Below are 16,014 nucleotides of genomic sequence, written 5' to 3' on the forward strand. Positions count from 1 at the left end.
AGTCGCATCCAGGCTTGGCGTCTAAGAGCCACACCTGTACCTCCTACTTGCTCCATCAGCAGCATATGATACAAGCATGGAGGAGTTTGCAATGGAGTTAAGGGTTCCTAGCTGCGAAGCAATTTTTTCCTGAGCCCCGCTGTAGGATCCTGCACAACTTCACCTAGCTCCTTAAGGATATCCCTTTGGAGTCTGGTGAAGTGACAAAGATAGTTCAGCGCATAGCAAAGGTTGCTGAAGAAAACATCCGCTTACCATATCTATCCATGGTCCTAGAGTCCTTATTAGGAGGATGGACAGGTACGGAAGGATCTGCAAGTTCCTTCTTGGTGGCAGCCGCCACCACCATGGCATCAGCGGGGACACCTTTTGTAAGGAATTGCTTGTCCGACGGGGCAGTAATAAATTTAGAAGGCCTCCTAGGGACAGGCTCTACAGAGTCAGGAGCAGTCCACGCCTTCGAGCAATAACCTGCATAAGGGGTCGAAGGCGGAGACACCCAGGAGGTGGAGGGCCGAGATCCAAACTCCTCCAGGTATACTGACTCATCCTCAGAGGGATTGTTGGTGGGCCAGTTTCCCCTCTGTCTAAGAAGTTCAAGGATGTCTGAGAAGGAGACATCCTCAGAGGGGGATCTTGGGGATCCCTCTGACTCATCTAAGTCAGTATCCAAGTGATAGACGTTTCCTCTTACAAGTCCTCTTCTGCGGAGGATCACCCGACAAGTCAGGAGAATCCTCAGAAGAGGGGGATATTCCCAGTGGGGAAACCTGAGGCGGAGGATCTCTGGGTCCGGGAGCAAGAGAAGTGGCAGAGATGTCAACAGGCACTATAGAGGGAGGAGCTAAGGGAACAGACTGCTGGCTGAGTCCAGAGGCCAGCACACTCTTCATCACCTCGAAGGCTCCCCTCCCAGGGAGGTCCGAGAGAACCCGCTCTGAAGAGCTAGGAACTCCAGGACCCACCGAAAAGGAAGGCTCCGAGGCAGATGTCGGAGCCGAACTCACCAAGGCCGAGGCTCCAAGGGGAAGAGCGGGGTCAGACAAGGGTCCGATGCCACTCACCCCCTCGGAGGAGACCAGGGAAGCCCGGCCACCGAATCCCTCTAAGGAAGGTCTCGAAGAGGAGATAAGAGTAGAGGCTGAAGGAGCAGAAGGGGGTATCTGTCCCTCAGCTGTAGCAGAAACTATTCCCAAAGACTCCAACTCCAAACTCTGGGGTAGAGTCGAAGGAGGAACTGCAATGGGGTGTGGACTAATAGTCGTCTGCTGAGACGGACTATGTAGCATTTGGGCCAGTGCCTGTGACTTTACCAGTCTACTGACCACTCTCTCCAAATCATGGTCAGAAAGCCTGGATGACCTTGAAGATCGGCTCCGATGGCTCTGCTCCGAGAGGAGAGGCGAAGCCAAAGTATCGGCTCCAAGGAAGGGGACCTAGACCTCTTCCTCGAAGGAACCATCGGATGAAACTACTGAAACTGTCAGAGCCGACAACCTATCGGCACCCGACAGGTAACCCCGAATATCGGCTCTCGGTTTCCATAAATGTAAGGGTGTCGGAGCCGATCGGAGCCGACACGATGCCTGCCACATGGTGGTCGGAACCCGTCGAACCAGAGTCGGCACCGATAGCCATCGGTGCCGGGTTTAGGTAAGAATCGGCTCCAGCGGAGCCGATCTCGACTCTGAATGAGTCGGAGCCGAGGCCACAGGCTTGGACACAGAAGCCTGGGCCTTGAAAGACTTAGAAGTCTTAGATGGGGCCGACTTAGCCGGAGAGCCCTCAGAAGGCCCTCAATATCAGTTTATTTCTTCATTCCTGCAGGACTCTCTGGCTAAAAGAATGACATATAGCACAGGAGTCCTGCAGGTGAAGAGGCCCCAGACAGTACAGGCAAGAAGTGTGACCGTCTGTCAGAGACATCTTCTGACAGCACGAGTCACACTTCTTAAAGCCTGAGACCCTTTCTTTAGACATGGTGTAAAACACACACACACACACACACCAGTCCAAGAAATAAAATTAGATATACCAAAAGGTATCACTAACAGACACACACACACCTAACAGGGGATGGGATGGGTTTTAGTCTGACTAAAAGTTTAGAGGAGACAGGGAAATTTTCTGTCAGAAAGGAATTAAAATTAAGTTAAAACTAATAATTTAAGGTTTTTTAGTAAAAAGGGGCTAAAATAGTAAAGTAATAATTCACTTACCAGGAGCTGGTAAAAGGAGGACCTCATCAGCGAAGCAGCAAACGAGATCTGGGTACTTACCGCCTTGCATCATGGGATATGGGGCTGCCTCGAGCTGGTAAAAGTGACTCTCGAGCTTAGCGGATCGGCTCCGAACCCATCAAGCAAGAATGAAGGCGAGATTGACAACTTAACATCAATAGTTACGCATGTTACATTGGAACATTCCTTTTCTATGAAAAAGTGTTTTTATATCACTTTGTATTATCTGTTTTAGGTTTTTACCTCTTTTCCAGATAATTCTTGGCTTAGATGGTAATTTATTACTGATGTCGTTATCGAATTTAATCATGTTCCAATTTTTATTTATAATGAAAGTAATGATATTACTGTCTGAACTAAAGGGAGTAATGAAGGCCAAATTAATAAAGGCTGTATGAGTGTTACCATTTGCTACTGTTTGATGTTTATTTAAACCAAGGATCGGAAGGTAAAAACCTGACTCTCTTTTATTTGTAACTTCCTTAATAAGTTGATCCAAAAATTGTTCAGGGTAACCCCTACTAATGAACATCCCCTTTAATAGTTGGCATTCATCAAAAAAATGGTCAGCTCTAGAAATCATGCGGGCTGCTCTTACTAGCTGTCCTTTGACAACAGATTTCATTTGATGTGTGGGGTGGTTACTACTGTAATGCAGGAAAGTGTTGGAATAGGTTTCTTTTCTGTGTATTTTTGCGTAAAACACTTTATTATTATAATCTTTACGCAAGTCAACATCCAAATATGTTATTCTATCCTGATCAAATGTATATGTAAAATTCAAAAAATCAGTACTAGAATTTAAAAAAAGAAATTAATTCAGTGATCATAGTATCTTTGCCTTCAATTAAAATAAATATCATCTAGAAACTGTGTATAGTACTTGATTTTACTCATGATGTTAATATTCTTTGCCAGCACTTCCTGCTCCCAGTATGCCATGACCAAATTGGCAAAACTCCCCCCACAGGGGGAGTCCATGGCCACACCTATTTTCTGAAGATATAATTATTTTACCTTTGACAGTAAAATCTAAGACAAGAATATGTCTAACATTTCTTCTACTAATTTAATTTCTGTTTGCGGTGCATTATGATTCCGCAAGATAAAACTGACCCATTCAATGCCATCTTGGTGGGGTATACAGGTGTACAAGTCTTTTACGTCAACTGTTAAGAAGTTTAAGTTATCAAATTTGAGGTTGTTACTATTATGGAGGAAAGTCCAGGAATCTTTACAAATAGCTTTTTCCATACAAACATATTTTTGAAGGATTGTATCAATCATTTTAGCACATGGATAAGTTATACTGTTCCTGGCATCGACCAATGGTCTCATAGGTGGGTCCACTAATGATTTGTGAATTTTTGGGATGCCGAACAGTATAGGTAATCTAGGTGTCAACATTGTAAGATAATTTAGTGTTGTCATATCTATTCTACCTTCAATAAAAAATCATTAAACAAAGATCTTATAGTATTATATACTTGATGGAGTTGGTTCCTGGAAGTTTCTTCATAAGCTACGTTATTAAGTGTTTGTGACATTTTACTAATATACTGTTGTTGGGTCATGATAATTAACCCTCCACCTTTGTCTGATTGTAAGAATCTCACTCCTGTTTCTTTTAATAACTGTAATGCCTGTCTTTCTGCCGTCGTAATGTTGGGCCTTATATTAGTTCTAGTTAAGTTAGCATGTAACATATTTCTCAAGTCATTTTCACAAATTTTCTCAAAGAAATTTAAGGTAGGATGCATCTGTGGAATAAATTTGCTGGCTACGTGTAATTTATTGTCTCCTGTATACTCACTAGTAAAAAACATTTTTAAATTTACTCTTCTTAAAAATAACTTCAAATCAATAATGGTTTGAGCCATGTCTGCTCTATTACTAGGAACAAAGGTATAACCACGTGTGAGTAATTCAATAACAATTGGTTCTACAGTAACAGTACTATAATTAAATATTTTAAAGTCTCTAGCCAGGTTGTACAATATTTTAGGATGTTCAAGGCTGGTTGTACTTACCTCCCCCTCTTCCCTCGTGTATTGGAATAGTTCTTGTTGGGGTAATAATTGCTTCTTCTGAGATTGTAATGGGGGACTCCCATCCGAAAATTTGTTTGTTGTTGTAATGGAGTAATTTGAGGTGAAGAACTAATAGATGCACCGGTTTCTTCAACATGATGTAAAACTGGACCAGAGTTGTTAGAAATATTGACATCATGTATATTTTGATCACTAGGTCCTTGATCTGGTACATTGTTCTCTTCTTGATTATATGTCGTAACAGAATTAAAACTTGACTGGGAGGGGGGAGGTTTAGGATATGCTGTGCCGTTGCTGTATGCTTTTCTATCTCTGTTTAGTTTCTTTAATTTCCCTTCTTTTATCTTATCCATGTATTGATCTATGCTAGTAAAAATCCTGTTGTAATCATACTGGTAACGAGCAAAGTTTGTGTGTTGTTGGATAATTTCATCTATCCTTGTCGCTTCTTGGATGAGTGAAGTAGATTGTAGCTGATAATGTTTACTGATGGTTTCTAAGAGTTTGCAGCCGTGTTTGTTGAAAAGTTTTATAAGTTCTTGATGAAAGGGTGATCCATTAAGAAGGCCAGTAGGGTACTGCCAAGATCTTAACCCTTTAGGAACAACCCCTTCACTAAGGCATTCACGAAAATATGCAATTTCAATTTGCAATTTCTTATATTTCACCAGTGTCTGATCGAACTGCTTAAGTAAAACTGAAATTTCAAGAGGATCCGCGGCTGGTTGCTCCCTGATACCACTGTGAGTTGGTTTTGGAAGTGACAGCAGTTCTATTAACCATTTGGCCAGCTTGGGCTCTTCAATAAGCCCACTGGATCTCATGTTACTACTGGTGAGTCCTTCTAGAGTCTTGCCAGACTGTTGAAAATTGCACTCCTGTTAACTGTTGTCCAGATTATGCATACCAAGAGAAGTTACTTTGTCTGAATCTGGTATGTTATCAACAGGCTGATGGTTAATTAAATTAATTTCAGTACTAATGGGAACGCCTACTGAATGAGGAGAAAAATGAGCATTATTGTTATTGTTGCTGGATAAAGCGTCAACTTTCTTGCTCAATGTTTCAACTTGATAAGTCAAAGTTTCAATTAAACTGAACATTATAGTATTTTGATTATGGTCGTTAGATGTTGGTAAAATCGGGTTTGCAACTGCATCCTCTGCCATTACAAACTACTATGAATGAAGAGAAAACACAAACCAGTAAAATCACAGACTACGGACTGCAGAGCTTCCGACCAGCCAACCAACCTCGGTTATAAATAAACTTGCAATATTCTTGTATATAATCCACACGTAGGTACATGAATAAAACAGGCAGCCAACTTTAGTTTTGAACATAGAGATAAGTGCTTTTCGTTCCACTATATTGTGGGACTTCTTCAAACTGACAAGAGAAACTTCATAAAAACATTTAAATAGTGAAACTGGCGCCAAATGGAATCGCCGTATCCCGGCAACAATAAACAATGAGGAAACACCTTTAATTATCAATAATGCTGTTTTAGCTAATGTATCATTGAAACATGTACATTAAACTACTTTTTGTTTAGAAAATAAAAACAAGTATATACATCATAAATGTAATGATTAAAATGTTTCAAACAGCACCTCATATATTCGCTGCAAAATAATCTAACAGGTCTATTATGTAATAATATTAAAACCAAATAAATAACCTTAAAGACCTATACATTCAACTACTATTTCTATAATGGCAAAAACAAATTATATACATCATGTATATTATATTAAAGTTATTTAAACGAACCTAAGTATGTTCGCTATTAAATAGCGGAAGTAAACAAAAAGGTCCGTTCTGTAGTAGTATTAAAACCTAATAAATGCAAACATATATATGTGCTTTATTAAATAAGCTAGGATTTACAAATAATAAACCAATTTTATAATATATCGTAACAATTGCATACAAATGTAATACACCAAGGCAACACAGTAGCAACTACTTGTTATTAATACACAAATTAAATAATATGTGTGTGTGTGTATATATATATATATATATATATATTTTTTTTTTTAAATGTATGTCCAATATTATCACTGATGAGACCCTAAAAAACATTTAATAATATAATACTGAGTAATATAATATTGAGAAAATAGTGTGTGTAAAAATGTTTTGACTATAAATATGTCCAACATTATACTGTTAAATGAAACATGGACCAATAAATACTAAAACCATAAATATATGGTCATCTGCGCAAACTTCTTAATTTTAAAACAGGATGAAGAGAACAAATTTCATTTAATCCCGGTGGAACACTGGCATTACAGCGTAGTTGCCAATATAATTCCAAGATTTCAAGTAATACTTGGTCTGGGCCATCTCTCCCATCTGGGACAATTGTATCTATTACTCTAAATGAAAATGTATGATTGATATGTTCTATAATATGTTTTGCTAATGCATTATCTAACTTCTTCTTCCTGATGGCAGCTTGAAAGCACAAGATCTGCATCCGGTACACCAAAGCAGCAAATGAGATAGGAGGTACTTGGGTGGGTGCAGTGCACTATGGGTAAGAGGGAGGAGCTTGAGAGTCGGATCCAAGTTTGTAGAATGTGGCGGAACCGGATCCGAAAGTCAGATCGGAGACCCTATTGTGAGGAGAATGAATAAGACAACATCAGATAAAACTTAATAATGGATAATAAAATAGAGACCAGGAGAATACTTAATATTTAGTTACAATAAACAACAGAGTTTCAGTTACAGGAAATATAAAAATAACACAGTTGGATAGAATCTCACAGATGAAGAAAAATTACAAAACTAATATCACTGTATTATTCCTAACTGAACTAGAGAGAGAAACTTTCCCTAGTTAATTCACTTAATATCACAAGGCAAGATGTACTGCTGAGATGCTCACTTCCAGAAGGCAAGATGAAATACTACACACTGACTGAACTGTACAACTAACAACTGAACTGTGACAACTGACAGATCTTTTATATCAGGTTCCAAAGAAAAACAAAAATAAATAAACTGCTGCTGCCAGAGTTCCATCCTTCAGCTTGTTACAGAATGACATAACATCTAGTCACCGGACTCTGGCACAATACACATTCAGAACTTTTTCAAGATTCTGTTACAGCATTTTTAACATTAGCAACTTTTACAAATACATTTTTAATACAGGCATCTGTACAAATCAATGCAACAGTCAAGTGACAGATGACTATTTACAAACCTTCAGTCAGCTATGCTGGCATATGCCACACATGCACTGTCCCACTTCTCCTGACAAGCTCGAAGTATCTCACAATGTCACATATCTCCCCCTTTTAAGACTCAAGACAGTTTTTCAAGTGACCCTAGAAAAAAACATTGTTTTAGAGGAATGGGTCTCTCTGGGAACACATTAAACTATACCCTGTTTTGAGAATCCATTGCATTGGCATTGCTGTAATCTGGACTGGCTAATACAGGTAGGTGGTCCTCCCAAAGCCCTGCTAAGTTTCTGGAATGCCTGCTCACAGGCTGAGGTCCACACTGCCTTATCTGGCCTGTTTTTCTTGTCAGGCCTTTTAGGGGAACAGCTATTGTACTATAATTGGGAACAAACTTTCTGTAGTACCTCATTGTCCACAAGAAATTTGTTTTATGGTAATGGGTAGGCCACACCTGAATAGCTTTAACCTTAACAGGCTGTGACCTAATCTTACCACTCCCCACTCTATGCTCCAGGTAAGAGACCTCTGCCATACCCACCTGACACTTACTGGGATTAATGGTCAACCTAGCTCTTTGCAGTCTGCCCAGGACCTCCGTGATATGCTGAGGCTTCATTATGTTAACACAGTACAATTTGTGCCCCTGCCAAGCAGGTTTACCATATAAATTAACCTCACTGACCTTCCTTACCACTTTGAAGGTTCCCTCCCTAGCTGCCTGCAGCTTACTGTATCTGACAGGAATGAGAACCATAACCTGCTGTCCACAGCACACTGGCAGACTCGTGCAATTCTGTCACATTAGACCTTTTTCTGCTGTTGGGCTCCTGCCAGGTTCTCCTGGGCCAAGCCACTGAGCTCCCTAAGCCTTGTCCTGATGTTTAGAAAATATGCTACAACAGACTCCTTGTGGGGTTAACACTCACTCTCCCACTCACCACAAATCAAATCTAAAGGCCCCCTCACCCTATGCCCATAGAGCAACTCAAAGGGTAAAAAAACTGTGGATTCCTGGGGTACCTCTCTGTATGCAAACAGTAGATGGGGCAAACATTTGTCCCACACTCTCTTAAACTGATCTGCAAATGCCTGCAGCATGGTCTTTAGTGTAGAGTTTAACTTCTCCACAACACCATCAGTCTGGGGAAGGTAGAGGGAAGTCTTTATGTGCTTCACCCCACAATGCTACCACAGACAAGCCAGCAGGTCTGACATAAAATTGGCACCTCTGTCAGTCAGTTTTTCTCTCAGGAAACAAACCTGCTAAGAATCTCTAACAAAGCATTTGCCACCTTCTCTGCCTCGATGGAGGACAGAGCCACCACCTCAGGGTATCTGGTAGGATAATCTACTACCATTAGGATATGCTTCTTCTCTATGGAACTTAGAACACTGTGAGGCCCCACAATATCTATAGCTACCCTCTGAATCTGCTCCTCAATCACAGGCAAAGGCATCAACAGAGCTTTGGGATTGTCTCCTGTCTTGCCTACTTTTTGGCACTGCTCACAGGACCTGCAGTACCCTGGTACAGCCCTTGCAATCCCAGGCCAATAAAAATTCTGCATAATACAACTCTTGGTATGCTTTATACCCATATGACCTGCAAAATGAATGTCATGGGATATGGCTATTCTCTTCATTTCAATATTTAGCAATTCCTCTATAATCTACCCACTTACTTACTCTCTTCTTCTTCTCCTCCTCTCCATTCAAACATTTCCTTATTCTCACAAACTTATATTTTATCTTATCCCTGCCCTCTCTCTCTATTTTCCTTTTTCCTACCTAACATTTCTTCTCTACCTTACCTCTCCAGCCATCTTCATCCTTCTTGTTCCACTTTTCCTGTCCATTCACTTCTACATGTTCTAACTTCTACCCCCTCCTTTCTTGATTTCTATCTACTGCTTTACCTCCTCTCTCTACTTTCTCTTACCATATTCTACTTCTTTAAATATATTTAATCTAATTCTTTACTGTTTTTAGTAATGTACCTATGATGTTTATAATTCTCATGTTTATAATTCTCATGATGTTTATAATATGTTTCCATGATGTAAGAATTATTATGATGTTCATAATTTCTGTTTTCTCCTTCTCTAAATGTTGTAAAATTTTTCTGTGGAGCTTTTCTCCCCAGGACCTCGCTGAAAATGGGCTTATCACCCAGTCAGACTATCCTGGTTAACAACTATTAAATAAATTAATTAATTAATAAAATGCCAGATGGTAGACTTTGGGCACTACCAACTGCTGTATAACTTCACCCTCTAGCCCTCCCTCCGGGGTCCACTCTATGTACAGTGACCATTTATTCTAGTATATAGACTCTCCTTTTCTTTTAGCATCAGGTGCACCCTTAACGACCTCCCTCAAGCCTCGTAAAGTAGGATCTGAATGTTCAGCCTGTCTCAACTCTACTTTTGTGACCCCTTCCCATCTCTCCTTCCACAGGAAGCTTAGTATTTCCTCCCTGTCAGCATGGGTACTACCACTCACCTCTTTCCTTGCCCATGGGAACATCAGTACCTACCAGCAGCTGTGAATAACTTTCAGGCTCAATGATACAAGGCAGCTCCCTCCATGAAATAACCAAATCACCAGCCCCAGCTTCATGCATGGGGTCTATCTGGGTCCCCCCAGGCCAACAGACTTACCTGCCTGTCTCCAAGCCCGACTGTGTGCAACTCCATGCACACAAGGTACTACATTATCAAAAATCATTCCCTATTAAAACATCTAGAGGGATATCCTCAAACACACATACTTGCTTGCTCCCTTTTCCACCCTCCCAGTCAAAGTGAACCCTGGCCAAATGTACTTGGAATGGGGTCCCTTCTAAAGCTCTAACTGGTGTGGGCTGCCCAAGCAAGTACTGCTCTTCTTTAACCACAACAGGCATCACAGTGGTTATGTCAGAGGCTGTGTCTCTCTTAGCAGTGGGATATCTTCCATCCACTAAGAAAGGATAAAAACACCAGTGATAGATTGGCACCTATGTTGTCTCCATACTTACCACTGGCAGGCAGCTATTCCATCTTGCTAGCTCTCTCAACTTTTATTCTGCACATTGCTTCAGTGGACGTTTGAATGCTACATGGCTCCTCTGGTTACATTTAAAACATATAACCATTGATCCTGGCCATGTACCTGAACTAGTGGCTTCCCATGTTACTGGTAGACTCTGTTGGAGTGATTTAGGCTGCCCACCATGGGTTCCCCTATATCCATGTGCTGCACTGGGTATCCTCTTCTTATACAGTGATGTCCTACTTGTTAACTAGAGATCCTTTCTCCCCAGCTCATCTGCAGAGTTACATTCTCCATCTGCCAACCAGATTTTCATGTCCTCACGCAAAGTGCTAAGGGCTTGTTCCCTCACTAAAAGGTCTGCCAGCCTTTCAAAATGGTGACCTGACACCCACTCACCCACCTATGAAAGTGCTCAACTCAGCAATATAATCACATAATTACATGCACTTTCATCTGCCTTGTGTCTATGCTCATGAAACTCTTTTTCTGTAAGCTTCAGGTGTTAGCCTGAAACAGTCTAGTAAACATAGATTTACTTTTTCACAACTTAAACAGTCAGTATCAGACAATTTAGAAACAGCAGTTACAGCTTTACCATGGAGTAAGGAGCTCAGGAACTGTACCCAGAGCTCTTGGTCAACATCATACTGGTCACATAGCCTTTCAAATATATGAATAAAACTATCAAAATCAGTATAATCTTTAAACCGTGTAAGAAATTTACGGACCTTTATTGCATCTGGGGTTTGGTTACTCCCTTCCCCATTACTTCCATGACCCTATCAAAGAGTCAGTATCTCCTTTTCATGCTGCCACTGCTTCTCCTTTTCTTCAGCCTCCAAATGCTGCAGTTTCTCATTTTCTTCAATCTCCAAATGCCGCAGTCTCTCTGGTCTTCAAATGTCATAATTTCTCTTCGGTCTCCAAATGCTGCAGTTCATGCTGACACTGCTTCTCGTGTTCTTCAGTCTCCAAACATTTGGCTTCCAGTTGCAGTCTCTTTTTGGTCTCCAAATGTTTGGCTTCCCATTCAAGTCTCTAATTCCAGACGGATTTTTAAGTCTTCCGAGGAAAAGGTCAACTGTCCTTTTTCCAAAGGATGAACATCCGCATCTCCAGACTGGCCATCTCTCTGGTTGCTGGACTGTGCTGCCACTATGATTAAGGCTGAAATCATATCCTCTTTAGTCAGGTTGGTATGCACCAGTCATTTGGCTTTGCATACCTTGGCCAACTGACTCTTTGTCAGCTTTCTACAATCGTCTGCTGACATGTTTGCCTGCTTTTCCTGACTAAACTACCAAAAATAAATAAAACTGTTGTGAAACTGGAACTCCGAAGGTTTACTTTGTGGCTGTTGAGAGTGCACAGACCTTCAGTGACAACTGCTTACAGGCTACTGAAGTTCAATTAATATCCCACCGCTATGACACCAATATGTGATGGCCTCTTTTTACCCTAAGCCAGCAATTAAGGAGCCTCAATCCTCACCAATGACATTGGTAAGAGACAGTCACTAAGACAGGAATGGATTTACATAGTATTTCAAATGCAGTTATCTGCATCAAGCACAATTTCCCTCAAGAGCACACAGGGAACCTGCTCCATACCTGGGACTGGACTCTCTGTTTCTCTAGATTCCAAACAAGACTGACCTTGGAGCACTATGTCTCAATTCCAAGAATCTGACACTGACACACAAACGGGAAAGGATAGCACAGATTCCCCAGCTGTCTCCCCTCTCTCCAGACTATAAGGTAGATTGCTTCCACCAGTCAAATACTCTAAGGCTCTTACAAAGGGTAACCAATTATACTATGTCAAATTAGTACTGATATAAATGGTAGAATGTGACCGATGCAGTAAGGTTTATCTGAGTTGCCACAATATTACTAAAATAAGCACAAGTACTTGCAAAATGTTAAAAGTATTTGCCAAAAGACCAGGCACAATGAAAAGGTATAAACATATTTAATAATGAATAATAAAACAGAGAGCAGGACAATACTTAATATTTAGGTACAATAAACAACAGCGTTTCAGTCACAGGAAATATGAAAATAACACAGCTGGACAGAATCTCACAGATGCAGAAAAATAGAACACTAAACTAATCTCACTGTATTATTCCTAACTGAACTAAAGAGGAACTGTCCATAGTTAACTCATGTAGAATCGCAAGGCAATATGTACTGTTGAGATGCTCACTTCCACAAGGCAAGATGAGATACTACACACTAACTGAACTGTACAACAGCTGAACAAATGAATTGAGATATTTTACATCAGGTTCCAAAGAAAAACAAAAACAAACAACAAACTGTTGCTGCCAGAATTGGCTTTTGGTATGCGATCTAAAATACGAAATTAAAACGTCTTGTGTCCGGGTTGATCTCAGTTGTGTTTAGCTAGTGCATTGTTGTTGTTGCTGTAGTGGATGTCTGTAAGTTGTCTAGTAGTGGTCAGTCTACTACCACAACCAAGAACCTGGGAACTGGCATTCGGAATCAGTAGTTTACAGGGCCGCATGCACCCAACCGCCCCTGCCTTCTATATTGGGAAATTATCAACACACTTAAAACTAGAACTGCTACACAGCTTACACACATCCACGACAGCAACAACAACAACAACAACACAATAGCTAAACACAACCGAGATCAACCTGGACACAAGACATTCCTATTTCATATTTTAGATCACATACCAAAAGAAAAACTACAGGGATCATTAAACGACACACTGGAAAAATGCGAATTAGAATAGCAGATCAGACTAGAAGCATATAAACCACCTGGACTTAACACTCAGATTTCCATCACCAGTGTTCTCAATCTTAGGAGACTCCATCACCACACTTAATGACAGCTGACCTCTCCTGTTTTAATTTGACTTTAGTGTAGATTTATACAATTATTTATTATTAATTTTTAATTATTATTTGGCTATTAGTTATTGTACTTCTGTGCACAAAAAGTTTTCTTTAAAATTAAAATGCCCCATTCGAGATGTTGATCTGAAGAAGTGTGAGCGAAAGGGCTGTAGACAAGCTATACTTATTAATTTTTAACATAGAGAGACATTTTTAAGAAGGGTTGCTTTACTTATTTAAAATTTCCTATATATTTAAAAAATACTGTTATTTTAACTGATAATCTGCTGTACACCAACAAGAACAACATTTAGTTTCTATATAAAAAATACCGATCACACACAACCCAAATTACAAAGTCTTTGTTATAAGACCCATAGCAGATCAGCATTTCAATTTTTCACCCAGTCAGATTTTACTTCCTGATTTCCTGCATACACTTTTTCTATCCAATCAGACAATGGACAGTCTAGTATGTGTTTTTGACAAGTTAGCCTACATAGTTGATTAGATGGTTAACACCTAATTGTACACATTTATGTATCTCTAAAAACCACCAAACACAAGGACCCTTATTACTATATACTCATAGGTGCACTTATAAGGCTTATAGCAGACCATTTTTTTCAAAGTTCTCACATTAAAGTTTTATTACTGAATTACCTTGCTGCAAACACTCCATTTAATCACACAGAAGCTGGAATCAAGATAACCACTGGAATACTAAAACCACCTATATTTTAATATATATTCTAAGAAATATTTAAGTTTTAACCAATCACAATTATATGTTTACATTTCTACAGAATTAAATAGAATGTTGATTTTTTTTTTTTGAAATATGTATACACACAAGATGTATTTCTAGTTTCTTCGCAGAAGCTTAGTGCTTATCTGCTGATTTATACAGGTTTCGTCCAATAAAGATTTGTTGTTTTGCTACTAAGAAGTGAAGTTATTTTTATTTGTAACAAGATTTGTTGTTTTAGTACAAAGAACACAAATGAGAAGTTATGTACCTACCATAACGTTCCATGTTAGTTGTCTTCTCTCGCCTTCTTTCTTGCTTGATGAGTTCGGAGCCGATCCTCGGCTCCGACTCGGCACTTTGCTAAGCTCGAGAGTCACTTTTACCAGCTCGAGGCAGCCCCATATCCCATGATGCAAGGCGGTAAGTACCCAGATCTCGTTTGTTATCTATAGGCAATAACACCTAGCATAAAAAACTTCCCAAAAGGAAAGAAGGCAAAAAAGCCTGAAGGATGGGTAAGGCAGACCAGAACTGTCTGGTCATAAGAAGCATTCTTCCATATAGGGAGAAAAAGGTCTGTCCAGGCCAGGGGGCAGGAGGGAGGGTCGCAAGAAAGAAGGCGAGAGAAGACAACTAACATGGAACGTTATGGTAGGTACATAACTTCTCAATGTTAAGTTGTCAATCTCGCCTTCATTCTTGCTTGATTAGCACCTCTATCCTGGGTGGCTCAATGGAACAGACTCTTGAGAACTGTAGAGCCAAAACTGGCTCTATCCCTGGAGGCCAAATCCAATTTGTAATGAGAAACAAAGGTATGAGGAGTGGCCCAAGTGGCTGCTGCACAAATAGTGTCTAATGGAAGTCTAGCCTGAAAGGCTGTGGAAGTGGCTAAGCTTCTGGTTGAATGCGCTTTAGGTTTCGAGCACAGCTGTTTTCCCCTGAGCTGATAGATTTCAGAGATGACAGAAGAAAGCCATCTAGATAAGGTCACTTTGGAGACAGGAAGGCCTTTCTTGTTATCAGCATAAGAAAGAAAGAGCTGATCAGATTTCCTGAATTGTTTTGTTCTATCCAAATAATATCGGAGTTGGTGATGAACATCAAGATAATGTAATTTTTGTTCCGATCTGTTTGAGTAATTTGGGAAAAATACAGGTAGGTCAACAGACTGGTTCAAATTATTTTTCGAGGCGACCTTAGGCAAAAAGGTCGGATTAGTTCTCAAGGATACCCTGTTTTTGTGGAAGACCAAATAAGGGGGACGAACAGAGAGAGCATGAAGTTCAGACACTCTCCTTGCCGAGGTAATAGCAACAAGGAAGAGTGTTTTCCATGAAAGAAATTTCAGGGAACATGAAACAGCTGGCTCGAAGGGTGGAAGAATCAAGGATGTCAGCACTAGATTAAGGTCCCATTGAGGAGGAGGAGGACTCCTGACTGGAGGTTTCAGGAGAAAGGTTCCTTTTAGAAAGGCTCTACAAAGCCTGTGGGACATAATGTTGTGATCTGCAAACCCGACATGAAAGTTTGAGATAGCAGCCAACTGAACTTTGACTGTGGAAGATGAAGAGCCCGCGTGAAAGATTTCCGCTAAGAAATCCAAAACTGCTTGAACAGGGGCAGTAAAAGGATCTATATTTTTAGCTTTTGCCCAACAAGAGAAGAGTTTCCATTTGCTGGTATAAATCCTTCTAGTAGAGGATTTTAGGGAAGCCACTATGATATCCCTAACAGGATTAGAGATCATAGGAAGCCTGGCTAAGGAAGGAAGTGGAGCAACCATGCTGTGAGGTTGAGAGAAGGGATAGACCGGTGCAGCTGACCCAATTGGTGAATCAGAAGGTCTGGTACTGGG

The 16,014-nt window shown here is 40.4% G+C and overlaps 1 protein-coding gene across 4 annotated transcripts in view; it reads right to left on the bottom strand.

Moving 5' to 3' along the window:
* DCTD (dCMP deaminase) overlaps window positions 1-16,014 on the bottom strand; it is a 1,602,421-nt gene that overhangs the window by 486,727 nt on the left and 1,099,680 nt on the right. Inside the window, exon 6 of one of the 4 annotated variants that reach the window (XM_044062541.1) lies at window positions 6,819-6,918. The exons of the other annotated variants lie outside the window; for them this stretch is intronic. Within the exon in view, the coding sequence (XP_043918476.1) occupies window positions 6,834-6,918 (85 nt within the window). The 3' untranslated portion in view covers window positions 6,819-6,833. Of the gene's footprint in view, window positions 1-6,818; window positions 6,919-16,014 lie in introns of those variants that run through there. 4 annotated transcript variants of the gene reach the window in all.

This window comes from Protopterus annectens, chromosome 2.part1 (assembly GCF_019279795.1).
Source record: "Protopterus annectens isolate FY-2018-M chromosome 2.part1, PAN1.0, whole genome shotgun sequence".
Lineage (NCBI taxonomy): Eukaryota > Metazoa > Chordata > Ceratodontiformes > Protopteridae > Protopterus > Protopterus annectens.